Genomic DNA, 13,758 nt, shown 5'->3' with positions numbered 1-13,758 from the left:
GTCTCGGTCCGAGCAATCACCTTCTGCCCGCGACCTTTCCTTGCAGCTCTTCTCATCCCTCTCCCACACTTCTCGTCCCTCGGCTCGATTCGTCTGCACAGACTGTAGAGTCTCCTCGCAAGCTCAAACCTCGCTGCATCCTCCGCCGCGCATCCTCGCTCCCGCCAGAAGCTTGCATCGCCAATGGCGGCAGCATCAGCCCGTCGCCTCCCCTCCGGCTCATTTCTCATCCTACCCGCGAGTACTTGGCAGATCCTGCACTTTGCTGTGTCCCATGACAAGTTCCACAGGCGGAGGAAGGAGGCAGGAAGGGGCCTGTCCCTCCAGGACAGCAGCTCCTCCCTCATCGTCACGTTCTCCTTCACCCTCTTGATGTACACTGCAAGCTCCTCGGCTGACTGAAACTCCGACACCAGAATGGCAGCGTTGTTTGCCGGCAAGAAGTCCCTCACGTTGGGAGCCCCCATGTAGATCGGGATGCAGCCAGCAAGCAGCGCCTGGAACAGCTTCTCGGTGACATAGTCGTGCATGTTGGAGTTTTCAAACACAAGAGCAAACGTGTAGTTCTGCATGATCCGAACCTTGTCCAACCAGAACTTCTTTCCCTTCCTTGCAGTGGAGAAGGCTGGAGGGAAGGGGCGATTGTTGAGGCACCTCCCGTAGCTGTGGACCTCGACATGCTCCATGAGCTCTCGTGCGTACTCCGACCTGCAGTTGGAGGTGGTCTTGCAGTTTGAAGCGACGAAGATTGCGTTCTCCGTCTTCCTCTGCCTTGAGAACTTGTTGCAAAAGTCAGAAGGAGAGATCCATGAGGGGAAACCTTGCACTAGAGGTACGTCTGACGTCATCTCGTACGTAGCCCGCAAGTCCACCATGGCCCCGAGGACAGGAAGCTGCGGGCCAAGGCGGTAAGTATCGTGCGCTTCAGTCGACCACAAGATGGTAGTCTGCGATGGCTTCCTGATCCGCATCAGCCGATCAAACGTCCCCATGCCAGGGAACAGCTGGGTGCTGATGAGGATAGCGGACGCGTCGTTGAGATCTTCCTCTTCCACAGAAAATGAGCAGCTCACAGAACATCGGTGTTCCATCTGAATGTCCCAGAAGTCCCCGTCCTCCTCCCACAGGGCTCGAAGACTGTGCTGGTTCGTGTCCTCAGCATCCCTCGCTAAATTCCTCTTCGCATCCTCGTCTAGCCCAACGAAAACTTTGACCATCTCCCCCCGAGCAAGCATGATCACCAGGAAGCACGCGACAGAGCAACAAGTTGATGGTCGCATTCTTCGCCCGATCGCTGTTCCTCATCTCTCCTTCATATCTTCACCATCTTGCTCTTCTCCTCGCCATCTTACCTCACCTCCTGCCCCTCCATTCCTCTCCACTCGCCTTCGTTTCGATGCGCCCATTGGTGCATCAAAAACACAACCCGCCTCATTGATCTTATATGAAAATTGTAAGGACAGAGATCTGAGACTACCTACTTAAACAGTAGTCCCTTCTACCGACAGGACTGGTACAAATGTTTCTACTGAACTATTTAGCTCTACTTCAATCAGTACCACAGTGATTTGCCAGTAGTATCAGGACCCCCACCTGTAAGTGTCCTGTACTACTAGGTTCAGATAGGGGTGGGGTGGTAGGGCCGCCGGGGTTCAAATGCAAGGCGTTGCTAGGACCAAAAACTCGGTAGTACCCACCCCATACAAAAGGCCTGTAGTATGGGGATAAAGAGGGGTTAGGGAGGGCAGTTTCTGAAGGGGATGAGGGGTTTGAACAACCGACTTTGAGCATGGCTTCGCAAAGTGGAGGAGAAAGAAGTACAGAGGAGGAGGAGAAGGACGGGGGGGGATTATGACGTGTAAGAAGTGAAATGATCAGGTTGAAACCGCAGAGTTTCTTTCGCATCTCAGACTCGCTGAAGTCGATCTGCAATGTTGATTCTTACTAGTGGAGAGCAGGTCAGGGATCCAGCAACCTCAGTGTGAACTTGCTGCCCTCGTTCCTGGACTTGCAAGATGCCGGCAGGCAAGAAGATCGAATATCCCGAGGAGAATCCAGGGACAAAGAAGTTGACAGGAACCTTCACTGTCCCTCCTCCTCTGTGCATAGGAGAGGTGAAGCTGATTTTAACGATCAAGTGACTGAGCGAACAGCTGACTGAGTGTTTGTTAGCCTTTCAATGACAAGCGAATCATGGATGGAAGATACAAGGGGAAGGCGTTCGGGGCAGGATACTTCAAGTATGCTAAACTTGCTGCTGTGATTCTAGTGAAATGTTTGGACAGATCGGATGAGAGGACAAGAGTATGTGCACCAGGGACTTTCAAGCTTTCTCCCTTCCTGACATCGGTATGAGCGTGATGAGCGAGTTGTATGGACCAGCGATGCTGAAGTCAACGCATTGTCCAGAACGATGACATGAAGGGAAAAGATCCATACAACGAGGGAATCAAGTATAAGGATATCTTCAAGAGTGGTGACAAACGCCCGTCCGGCGCACCCAAGCAAGGGTTCCTCTCCGGTGACTTCCCGAAGAGAGATGAATACACCAACAACATGAGAACCGAACAGCTCCGAGAAACTCTCAAGGTCCATGTGCTCGCTGTCGTTCGCTCCTCTGACTCTCACGAACAGCGAGAAAACAAAATCCATCAGCTCATCCGAGCCAAGACTGCGAACTTAGAGACTTCAGAGCAATCACTTAAGGTGGTAGGAGGCGAGCATCTGCCCATGGGATGTAATCTCTGCTGCTCTCAGACGTACGGTATGAGGAAGGTCAACCTCTTCGACCTCGTGTTTAGGATGCCTCAGCCCTCCTTCCGGCTGAAGCGCGACGACAGGTGTGGTCGGAACTGTTCTTGTTGCTGCTCGGTGACAGCAAACAAGGCAAGGGAAGTTCTTCTACATGGCAGAAAGACGAAAACAACAGCAGGAGGATAGCGGAAACGTGAAAAAGAAACGGCCAGATGAAGGGAAGAGATGGGTTTCAGTGGGGTTACCAAACGGCAAGGAATTCGAAGTAAGTGATATGAATCTTTCCTTGTGTCTGGTGGCTGTCAACTGACGACGAGACAAGGTGCTGGTAGAAAGTAACAAGATCATTGCTACTAAACGGCCATCCACAGCACACATTTGACGCTGCTATGGTTGACAGTATGACGTTGAAAAGAAGGAGAAAGGTCAACGCCTTGAGAGGCAGAGATAAAGGTTAACCGCCAGGATGAAAGGCAAGATGCGGGGCATTGCGAAACGTGAAGTGATGAAGTATTCAACTGTGTGCGTTGCTCACTGAAAGGACAAACATGCTAAACAGAGACATTTACATAATCGTGAAAAACAAAAAGACAAGAGAATGAAGTGATAAATTACAAGGTTATGTCGCCGGGCACTCAGGGCTACACGGCCGATCTTCTTCGCACACTCCGCCAGGTAGAGAGTTCTTGAATGAACAAGTGAGGATAAAAAGAATCTGTGATACCTTACCCCTAGTAACGAGATGTTGCGGTTGGTGATGAGAGCCTGGAAACATCCCAGTCAGCCTGACAGTGCCGAGGGTAGGAATGGCACTGCCTTGTTGGTCAAGAGGAGGTTGGACTTGGGAGAAGTAGCATGCCTGAGGAGTGCAGAGGTCACATGGAGGAGGTGAAGGAGAACAGCACTGGTGGTTGTAACCTCCTCAACCATCGGAGGATAGCACTTCTCTCGTAGCTGTGACCGTCACAGGTGACCACTGCGTCTCTCATGCGGCTCATGGTGATCGGACACTTGAGCTCATCCTCAACGAAGTTCGCGTCCAGACTGCCGTTGGCATGCACCTGCGGCTGGTTCAGGAGACCAGGAGGCTCGGGCTCGGGCAGTCACATGCTCCAGGATAGTGCGAAGTTGGTTGTTGTTGACTACGTGACGGAAGCCCAGCGAGTCATTGGAGACGGGAGAGAAGGAGTAGCGCTGCAAGAAAGTTTGCACTGGCTCCCTGCCGCTGGGTCAAGGGGAACCGGAGGAGGAGGGTAGAGTTGAAACCTCTCGTAGCTGAAGCCGTCTGCAGCAACCACCGGATCCTTCATGATCACACCGGTCAACTTACACCTGGACACAAGTCAACGAACAAGCACGGCACAGACTCGTCGGGCGTCGCCTTGTTCTCTACCTGAAAATTTCCCCGAGGGTCTCTTCGTCAACCCCGATCGACCTGCTGCAAGCTGATAGCAGCCCCCGCTGTTCCTCATCCAACTTGCTGTCGGCGGTTCAGGAGAGGCGGAGGCGAGCAAGGGGGAGCTCACATCCTCTTCGCGTCAGGGTGCGGAAAGCGCATGACCCCGATGTTCTGCGATGAGATCCAGCTCGAGGTATGGCAACACCCAGCAATCCCTGCACGTGCCATCAGAGAGCTAATCCTTCCCTCCTCATCTTCCTCCTCGTTCTCCACCACACCTCCTCGTCTTTCTCCTCCTCCCCTCCTTGTCTACTCACTTGCAAAGTAGCGGAAGACTCGTCCTCGTAGCAGTTGCAAGGGGTTCAAACCCTCTCCCTGCTCCGAGTGTCACTCTCCCTCCTTCCCCTCCCCCTCCCCTCCTTCCAGTCCAACCTGCGCATGCACGAACGAGATGTCGTCGTTGTAGAACCGGTCGATATGGCCTAGCTAAGGGTGAAACAGCGATCCCTTGACTCATCAGCACTCACCGGGGACTGGCCATCCGTAGTATGCCGGTCCTCCCACACTCGCTCTGCGACCAGGTCAAGGTCCGACTTTTGTCTCTCCTACTTATGTACGAGATCGAGTCCTCGACAGCCTCGCGGATGGACGCGATGGAGTCGAGCGTGACGTCATGTAGACTGCAAGAGGAAGTCGTCAGTTCTCCCTTCCCTCCCTTCGTCTCTCGTTACCCAGCATAGAGGAAGAAGAACACTCCCAGAACCGTCGTGGCAGTCACCCCAATCCACATGACCGTGGCATGATACACGAAGTATGCGATCTGCCAGAGTTGTTGAGCAAGGAGAACTTGAGCAACCGGCAGCAGGGACCAGCGAGAACAAGGAGGGAGATTGTAGGGCTTACCACGGTACACAGCAGGATGACGAAGAAGATGAAGGTCGACCTCTTGGACGTCCCCCGAGTCTCGATGTCAAGATCGTAGAGGGTGACATGGCGCCCGTTGATCGCGCTGAACACTTGCGTCATGATTCCGCCGGCGATGCCGGCTCCAGCGAAGAAAACTTTGAGGCGATGGAGGAGGAGGATAGGGAGTCCCAGCCAAGGCAGCTTGAAGTACAAGACCCCGTGAATCTCAGCAAGAGGCTTCACGAAGTCTCGCGGCAGGTTCGGATAGTTCTGTGCGCAGTTGCACTCGTCGGTGTAGCGTCGCAGGAGGGCTCCATACCGATTGGAGTGGACCTGCCAAGACCCCTCAGAGGCAACTCGCTCGCAGCCAATCAGAATAGTTTACGTCGCTCTTCTCCATGGAGTGAACGGATATCCCTGCCGGTGTACAACATCAGCAGAACCCTCCTCCTCCTGCTCCTCCTGCTCCTCCTCCTGCTCCTCCTCCTCCTCCTCCTCCTCGAACCTTCACTTTGGTTGTGCAAATCTCTCTCCAGGTCGATGATGCGCATCACCTGCGTCAGGAGTGAGTGACTTTGCGCAATTTCTTGAGGAACAAGACACCATGGCCAACTTCAGCCCATTCTCCGACTGGTTCGTTCGGTACAGCACCAGAGCCCCAGGAACGAGCGAAGTCACGTCGGCCTGAAGGACAAGCTCTTCAACAAACCCTGCTAGTTCCCGTGCGCACACAGCACCTGCATCTTGAGAATCCCCTGCTCTTGCGCGAGGATTCTGAACACTCCAAGATCACCTTGTCTTGCTGCTGGCCGCTGGGTGTCCTCGCTGAAGACGGAAAGGAAGGCGCGCTGGCCGACCAGAAGGTAAGCCATGACAAGGTAGCTGCTCCAGTGCATCCTCCCTTGCTCTCCTGCGAGCAAGTCTAAGGGCATATCCTCCTGCTCCTCTTCCTGCTCCTCCTACCGCCCCTGCTCCTCCTGCTCCTCCTCCTCCTGCTACTCGTCCGCCCCCTCCCTCCCCGCCCCCCTCCTTCCCTCCATTCTGCCCTCAGTCCTCAAAATCTTGTTACTCAAACCCGACGGCAATGACCACCCTGTCTTCTCACTGTAAAGTACCCCACCCTCGAGAACTATCCAAAGCGCCAATATATGATATAAGGGAGTTCGCGCAATGAGGGAGGGGAGGGGGAGGGAGCGAGGAGGGGGGAGGGGAGGAGGGAGAAGTAAGAGCGAGGGAGGAGACGAGACTCGTGGCAGTGTGTATTTAACGAAGAAAGAAGGAATGAGAGCTCTAGGAGTGAATGCGATCCCTGCCAGATTTGCTTGCTGACATGCTATCGACTCACGATTGCAAACGACAGGCAATGAAAAGCAGCTGAGATGTCTCACATGACAGCAACGAGTGCAAGGAGTCTGATCGCCATGCTCTTCATCGCCACAGGAATGAAACTGTGCGACGCGTGGCTGTCTACCTGCGCTCCTCCATGCCTTGCAGCACTCAGGGGCTCCTTGGTCCCTCGGACCGCCCGCTCAATTCCCATGAGCTCGAGGACCTTCCGCGTCGCAACATGGCTGAGGATGAGCGATGACGAGGATCATGTAGAGACGAGCCAGTTCGACATCAGCGACGTGAAAGAGAAGTTCAAGGTTGTGGGAAGGATCTCAGGTGTTGTGCCCTGTAAGACGGTCTCTGCGGCAGGCTGAGATGGACTGCTGGCGCCCTGACATCGACGACGTCGATCGGATCTCGTGGGGGAAGCCTGCAAAGAAGAAGACGACTGGGTCCCGGGGAGTTCCCCACCGTCTCAATGAGGTTCGGAGAGAGGAAGGGGAGGCGGGAGTATGACAGTGCTCAGGACGAAAGGATACTGTATGACATGGCGCGGAGGAAGGGCTTCATCGAGGTGATGGGATAAGGGCGGGAGGGAGAAAGATGAACACTGAGGGTGGAAGGGAGGAAGAGGAGTTCGATTGAAGAGGATCGAGGGAAGGGGGAGCTCGAGAAGGACGGGGAGAACGAGAAGAAGAGAACGTCGAGACATGTGGAGTTGAAAGTTGTTCAAGGTCGCTGGTTCTGGGTGGAGGAAGCAGAGGAGGGGAGCTCCGCTGGCCAACACGTACAGGAACTGGTAGCAGAGCAGGAGGCAAAGGTGTCAGTGGGTGACTCTGGGCAGGTGCGACGCTAGGGCGATCCCAGTTATCTCTCTGTACAAGGACAAGACTGGATACGATGAGGTGAGGGGAGAGGGAGAGGAGGAGCAGAGAGAGGGGGAGGTTGATTGTGAGAGGTCGAGACAGAGACTGGAGGAGAGAAGAGGAGAAGACAGGAAAGGACAGGACAGGACAGGACAGGACAGGACAGGAGAGCAGAGAAGAGGAGAGCAGAGGGATGCAAGATGAATTCTGATTCTGCTCAGGTTGTGCTGGACTTGTCTCCTCTTCGTGTTCCGGACCACTTCCTCGACATCGCAACTTTCTGCGCGAATTCTCTTCCAGGTGAGGAGAGCACTTCGCTTGGTGACACATTCTGAGATGAGAACGACAGGAGCCAAGATGGAGGCGTTGGAGGAGGACGAGGTAGAGGAGGTGGGGGGGATGGGAGGGCTGGAAGGGATGACAGTGGAGAAGGAGACGGGGACGTATGGAATTCCCGAGGACAAGGCGGACCTGGTTGAGGAGAGAGAGAAATTCCTGCGAGAGAATCTCAAGAGCGCCTATGCCAATGATCCAATCTACAGGTAACCTGCTCCAGCTCCAGCTCCAGCTCCTGCTCCAGCTCCAGCTCCAGCTCCAGCTCCAGCTCCATCATACCTGCTTACCGTTTCATATCGTCTGCCACTGTCTCCTTCTCTTCCTCTTCTTCGTCTCTTACCCCCCTGTTTTTCTCAGACTCCCTATGTACGTCGTGTCGTGGATTGTGCAACGCAATGAAGCCAAAGAGCTGGCGAAAAAACTTGCCGGGGCCTTCGAGACTGCAGAGGTAGAGAAGGAGGAGGAGGAGCTGGGATAAGAGAAAATTGGCCATGAGAAAGAAGAGCGAGAGAACTTGAAGCCAGGAGGAGTGGCGAAGAAGCAGGAGGGAGGAGGAGGGAGGAGGAGGAAGGAAGAGGGAGGAGGAAGAAGGAGACAATCAGGAAGTTGTTCTGAATTGCATCCCAGGTCGGCGCCAAGGCCAAGGCCAAGTCCCTGGCTCGCGGGATGCCACAGGTTAAACCAGGGAAGAGCAGGAGGCATGGAGGGTACGGGATTGGCTAAGAGAGGAGAGAAAAGAAACGTTCATGTCATTGACGATCAACTCGCTACGTCGTCGGTCCCTGGCTTTGCTTGCATCTGTTGCTTCGTCAGAACAAGACAAGACAGCGGGAGAGGAAGACCTGTAAGACGTCGAGTCTCCTCCTCAGATTCTTGTTCTCCTTCTCAAAGTGCTCTTTCATCTCCTTCCTCTCCTTTGCAAATGCCACGCTCTCCCGCTCCATCTGTGCCTGTTCCACCAGCGTCGGCGGGAGGAGTAGAGGGAAGGAGGATGAAGAAACATGTATGGAGGAACCAAGCAAGCAAGCAAGCAAGGGAAAAGCGGGGGGAGGGAGGGAGGGAGATAGGGGAGAGGGAGGAGGAGGAACCTTGAGGGAGGAGATCTTCTGTTCGAAGGATTCTCTCATAAGTTGCATTTCTTCAGCTAAGACAGCTTCAAAAGTGTCGGCCTCAGGCTGCATGACGAATGAGTACAGGAGGAGGGAGGGAGGGAGGGAGGGAGGGAAGGAGGTAGAGGATTTCGGGATGGGAGTGGTGGACAACAGTCGAGGAAGCAGTGAAGGAATAAGTTGAAGCAGGGATGGGGGTGGGGGCGAGGAAGATGACACGGGAGGAGCAGGGATGAGCGGGAGTTGCCTGGGAGATGCTCGATCCCTGAACTCCTCGCAGGTCGCTGCGGAGTCGAGCGATGGTCTCATCCTTGGCTTCGATCACCTGGCAGCAGGAGAAGACTCAATACCTGCCCCTCCCTCCTGCTTCCTGCTGGCCTCTTCTACAACCTTATTCTCCTCTCAAGACCTCCCACCTCCAGCCCGCTTCCTCCTCTTCCTCACCTTGTTGAGATCGTCTACCTTCTCCCTCTCAGCTCGCAGCCTCACATCCGACGCGACCTGCTCCTGCCGTGTCTTCTCCATCTGCGTTCGAACCATCCCCATCTCCCCTTTCAGGGTTAACAGCTCCTGCCGCAAGCTCTGTGCCTCTCCTCCACCCGACGAAGCAGCTGCAGCTTCCTTCCTCCTGCTCTCGGCTTGAGCCTTCGACAGCTGACCCTTGAGAGCCTCGATCTCCTTCTTCAGCTCCGAATTCTCCGCCTCGAACGACGCCTGACGATTTGAGGAGGAGGAGGAGGAGGAGGAGGAGGAGGAGGATGTGGTTGCAGGTTGTACAACTTCCTCCGTCTTCCTTGAGCTGAGACTTTCAACCTTCTTTCTCAAGTCCGCGCTCTTCCTCTCCTCCTCTTCCAGCTGCTTCCTCAGCGACTCCATAGACTTCTCCGACTTGCTCTTCAGCTCTTCGCTCGCCCTCAAGCTCTTCTCTAGATCCCCCTTGAGCCTCTTGACCTCCTCCTCCTGCTTCTGAACATCCTTCGATCCTTCATCCCCCATCTTACAGCAGGCAAGCAACTTATCGAGAACCTTCTGCAGCGCTGCTTCTTCCGAGCTCCGCATCCCTCCCTTGAGCTGCTGTGCAGCCCGTTGGATCGCGAATTTCTTTTGCTCCAAGAATTCTGTCGACATCTCCCTACTGTTGATCCTCTCCCACAAGCTCCCAATGGGCTCAATAAGGGCAACTAGATGGTTCACCGAGACTCCCTTCTCTTCCTTCCTCTCCTCCCCTTCCTTCCTCTCCTCCCTCTTCTGCGCGATCCCGACACTCTCGGCGTCGGGCGGCTTTAGGGCACCGTGAAGCTGCAGCGCCCTCTCCATCATCGCTTCACAGACTGCAACTTGGAGTCACCATGCAGAGCACGACAGAGCAGCCAGCAAGCTCACCAGGAAGACGACTTCCCATTCTCCCTGGGTGAGAGGAAGGAGCAGGAGTCGACAGACTGCCAGGAGCCCTCTTGTCCGTGAGCATGAGGGTGAACCGCTGAGCTTCTTCCAAGACTGCAGAAGGCCAGCCAGTCAGACGTTGGCGTGCAGGAGTTTTGGGGCTGACCTGACATGAGCAGTTCTAGAAGCGCCGTCTTGGAGGCCTGACATGCAGGTCACAAGTTGTTCGTGATGAGGATGAATGTAATGATGACAAGAAAGACGGTGTTGATGGCTATGGTGAAGAAGACATTGATAAGGAGATCGTCTTGATTCACCTCAAAATTCTTCCCTTTGATGGTCCTCTCAATCGTCATCTCAATATCGGCGAAATTCTGCCTCAACCCAAGTCAACGCCAACATGCAAAAACAAGGTGGAGTAGATCAAGCCAGAGAGTGAAAAGAAGAGTGATAGGGAGATCAGAAAATTACGCAGACAAGAGGAGGGCTGAAGGGGGAGAGTGTGAGGAAAGAGCAATGACAGGTAATCTTCAGCAGTAGGTGATGGTAGACGTACCGTGGAACTGGGAAGGTTTGCAGGAGAGCCCGGCCTGTGCGGTGTCAGCGGACGAGAGGATCATGGAAGCACAAGAAACCTGTTCAAACTTCCCGGCGTCAATGGCCTCCGCAGCAGCAACGAAGAGTCGCTCATTAACTTGTCAGTCTCCACTGCCTTCTGATACTCCGCCGCCTTCTCATGCCGTTAGTGGTGAAGGTGACAGCGATTCCTATGCTCCACCTTCTTTGCTGCAGTTCGGATCTCCTGCTTCAGCATCGACAAGTACTCCTTCTCTTCTGGGCCGCTCGAACCGAAGGCTTGCGAGCTCGGACTGCGTGCGAGGTCAAGAAGGATCATAGTGGGTCAGGATTCACGTACGGGTTCAAAGGCTGCAACAGAACTCTTGGAGAGGAAGTTGGACGGGTAGGTCTAGAGGATGCAGTCACGCAGGAGGCTGTGCTGGCATTCGCGGCTTACGCATCGTTGGAGCGCGACGGAGGCCGAGCGGAACTCATCTCCTTGCCACGGGACGGAGGACGACCCAGGGGAGTAGCCATGATCTCGGGGATGTCGAACAAGATTCCTGCACACACATTCTCTTAACATCTCCGAAGTGGATGAGGACGAGATCTGTTCAACCACAACTCCAACCTCAACCTTGCACTGAACCATTGCAGTTCCCCTCCTACCCTCAACCGCCACCTCGCATGCATCAATCTCTCCCTTTCTTCCCTTCCATGCACAATTTCTTTCCTCTCCATCTCCTCCTCCTCTATCGTTCCTGCTTCCTTCTTCTCTTCTTCCTCTCCTCCTCCCCTCTCTCTCCGCCTGCGCGCCCCGTCCAAATTGTGCATCGGCGCGCCTTCCACGTCCGTTGCTAGTAGTCCGCAACAGATGGGTGACCGTACAGGACCGGCGGCCCGGCTGCTACCCGGCCAGCCGCCCGGCTCCATTACTGCCCTGATGCGCCTGATGGACCTGTAATGGACGTCGTAGAGGCGGCGCGTGCAGCAAGCACGACATGCCCAGCGTGGGGGGAAAGAAGCAGGTACACAACCAAGATCATGTCCTAACTATCCTTCCTCACAATGGTCCAACCCATCACCTCCTCCGCTGTCTTCTTTCTTCCCCTCCTACTCCCTCATCACTGATTCACCATTCAATTCGATGTAACATGCCCCTTTCCGTGCTTTCAGTTGGAGACATGCATACAACCTACCCGAGGATATTGACGGAGTATGAAAACATGTAGCCTCTCTAAATGACATGATTCTGAGTTCTTGTGGGTAGCCACCATGCCATACAAGGCTACCGGAGCTCATGACGACTGATGGGTGGAAAAAACTGGCAGAGAAAGCAATCATTGACTACGATGTCGAAAAATTTCCATTTCGAGACGTGTTTTTGCAAGTTTTGTTGCATTGCAACGAGGATAAGTCGGAAAAAGTGAGTTTTGGGGCGAATTGCTCATTCATTCATATCGTCACAGTCCATGACCACTGTGGTTTTTCATAGCAGGCAAATGAAAATGAAGCAAGCATGGCCGGTACTAATTGAGATTTGTGAGAAAACATTGATTGACGTAGGAGAGACAATGCAACACAAGCAAGCATATTTAGATTCTCGGATGAGGAAACGAGAGAAGCATAATGCCAAGCTCAATGCCTTTCAAGTGATCATTTGACGTTATTCAATTGTCTTCCTCAAACCATCCTGGTTGTGCAGGAGAGACTGAGAATTTTGCCTCTTGGTCATATTCATATAGCAGCCAGTGAGTTGGAATCTTCGGGGCCTTCCAAAAATTGGTATGTCGCCTACAACTTTATCACTACTGAAATTGAGATCCTACAATAGCCGCTCCGGAAATTTGAAGCTTCCAAAGGTTTGACATGCCCTCCAGACAAAGTCCTTATCTAATGACCCAGGGAAATTTCAATCGTCTTTTGATGAGACGTCTGAAACCTGTCTACGTGAAATTCATTCAGGAGGTGAACGTTCCGATCGAAGTCTCACTTTTCATGTATCAAGTTCCAGGTTGTGGCCCCGGAGGTTGCAAGGTATATGGGCGGTCCAGCTAGCTGCTCTTCTGTGTATTTTCAGAGCGTCCCATGTTTGAGGATCGCACCGCCCTCTTCAAGTGAAATCAACCATTCCAAATCCCTTCACGTTTGAAACTCCCTGGAATCTAGTCAGAGCCACGCATCCTCACTGCGATGCCATGTATTATCATCAGCCTGGTCAGGTGTCTCTTTTGATATGTCATTTATGCAATCATGATGACCTTGCGTTGTTCAGATAAATTTTTGGCTCCCATTGACTAGGACATATGGTGACTTGCTAGATACAGTGAAAGCTGAAATCTCTTAAAAATAGATGGTGTACAGGATCCAATTCTTTGTGGATCGAGAGCTCCCCCAACAAAAATGATTTTTTGCCTTTAGCGGTTTTTTTTCAAAACTTTCAAGATTTTCATTGATGACATGGATTGTCAGGTGTTGGAAGGACAAGTTGCAAGATTTTATGGGAATCGATGCATGGTGAGGCCCCACCATTGAAAGTTTATTGCTTAAAACATTGTTCCTTGACTGATACACAACTCAGCATTACACCATACCGAACGACACCGAGCACACAAGGATAACCCTGGATTTCCGTGCAGGTTGGATCTAACATCACCAACCGGGTGTGGAACTGAATTTCATTCAGTTCCTGGTCCTCTCTTTGACACAGATTATGAATTGAGCCGAGAACCCGTATGTCATTGCATTTGTCGGATGTTCTGCTTCATTGCAAAAGCTCAACTGACCGGCAAGAAAGGAAACCGGAGCACAAATGTTTCAGCTCGGAGGATATTACTCTCTGGCCAAGTACGATCAAGGTGAAGGCAGATGGGTTGTTTCATCTGAAGGTCAGGTTGATGCCACATTCATATAACTTCTGAATTACCACAATGCCAGGCATTCAAGAAGCAAAGCAAGAATCGAATCAACGACCTCCGATGCGCACTGCTTGTGCTTGTGCTGCATGCCTTTGTATTTCCAGATGGGCTCCGGAATTGTCAGCTAAGCCAAGCTTCAAAGAACATAATTAAACGACCGCACAAAAGCAGTCTGTGCTATCCAACGGATCCGCTGGCTT

At 53.1% G+C, this 13,758-nt stretch overlaps 6 protein-coding genes across 6 annotated transcripts; 3 read left to right on the top strand and 3 right to left on the bottom strand.

The window, feature by feature from the left end:
* Positions 1-230: 230 nt before the first annotated feature.
* Positions 231-848, bottom strand: GUITHDRAFT_75190 (hypothetical protein; the record flags this gene model as incomplete). The annotated part of the gene is made up of 1 exon (XM_005827798.1): positions 231-848. A coding segment is annotated over one exon (618 nt), but the record flags the coding sequence as incomplete, so codon positions are not given.
* Positions 849-2,409: 1,561 nt separating this feature from the next.
* Positions 2,410-3,371, top strand: GUITHDRAFT_154031 (hypothetical protein). Its single transcript, XM_005827797.1, has 5 exons — positions 2,410-2,589; positions 2,635-2,706; positions 2,758-2,840; positions 2,887-3,019; positions 3,077-3,371. The coding sequence occupies exons 1-5, from the start codon at positions 2,419-2,421 to the stop codon at positions 3,134-3,136; spliced, it is 519 nt and encodes a 172-aa protein (XP_005827854.1). The 5' UTR covers positions 2,410-2,418; the 3' UTR covers positions 3,137-3,371.
* A 258-nt stretch (positions 3,372-3,629) lies between these two features.
* GUITHDRAFT_75270 (hypothetical protein) lies at positions 3,630-3,782 on the bottom strand (the record flags this gene model as incomplete). Its single annotated transcript, XM_005827796.1, has 1 exon — positions 3,630-3,782. A coding segment is annotated over one exon (153 nt), but the record flags the coding sequence as incomplete, so codon positions are not given.
* Positions 3,783-6,438: 2,656 nt separating this feature from the next.
* GUITHDRAFT_142486 (hypothetical protein) lies at positions 6,439-8,313 on the top strand (the record flags this gene model as incomplete). The annotated part of the gene is made up of 9 exons (XM_005827795.1): positions 6,439-6,705; positions 6,758-6,871; positions 6,915-6,962; positions 7,123-7,187; positions 7,233-7,293; positions 7,476-7,554; positions 7,604-7,796; positions 7,948-8,038; positions 8,218-8,313. The coding sequence occupies 9 exons, from the start codon at positions 6,439-6,441 to the stop codon at positions 8,311-8,313; spliced, it is 1,014 nt and encodes a 337-aa protein (XP_005827852.1).
* Positions 8,314-8,378: 65 nt separating this feature from the next.
* On the bottom strand, positions 8,379-10,977 carry GUITHDRAFT_164568 (hypothetical protein; the record flags this gene model as incomplete). Its single annotated transcript, XM_005827794.1, has 11 exons — positions 8,379-8,388; positions 8,433-8,540; positions 8,679-8,765; positions 8,947-9,024; positions 9,144-10,030; positions 10,083-10,196; positions 10,249-10,285; positions 10,400-10,456; positions 10,639-10,672; positions 10,718-10,812; positions 10,861-10,977. Coding segments are annotated over 11 exons (1,623 nt in total), but the record flags the coding sequence as incomplete, so codon positions are not given.
* A 1,532-nt stretch (positions 10,978-12,509) lies between these two features.
* GUITHDRAFT_113131 (hypothetical protein) lies at positions 12,510-13,711 on the top strand (the record flags this gene model as incomplete). The annotated part of the gene is made up of 8 exons (XM_005827793.1): positions 12,510-12,677; positions 12,916-12,949; positions 13,005-13,063; positions 13,113-13,157; positions 13,222-13,279; positions 13,327-13,373; positions 13,438-13,498; positions 13,578-13,711. The coding sequence occupies 8 exons, from the start codon at positions 12,510-12,512 to the stop codon at positions 13,709-13,711; spliced, it is 606 nt and encodes a 201-aa protein (XP_005827850.1).
* Positions 13,712-13,758: the final 47 nt, after the last annotated feature.

Source organism: Guillardia theta, assembly GCF_000315625.1.
Source record: "Guillardia theta CCMP2712 unplaced genomic scaffold GUITHscaffold_64, whole genome shotgun sequence".
Lineage (NCBI taxonomy): Eukaryota > Cryptophyceae > Pyrenomonadales > Geminigeraceae > Guillardia > Guillardia theta.
This window is presented reverse-complemented; position numbering and strand designations above follow the sequence as displayed.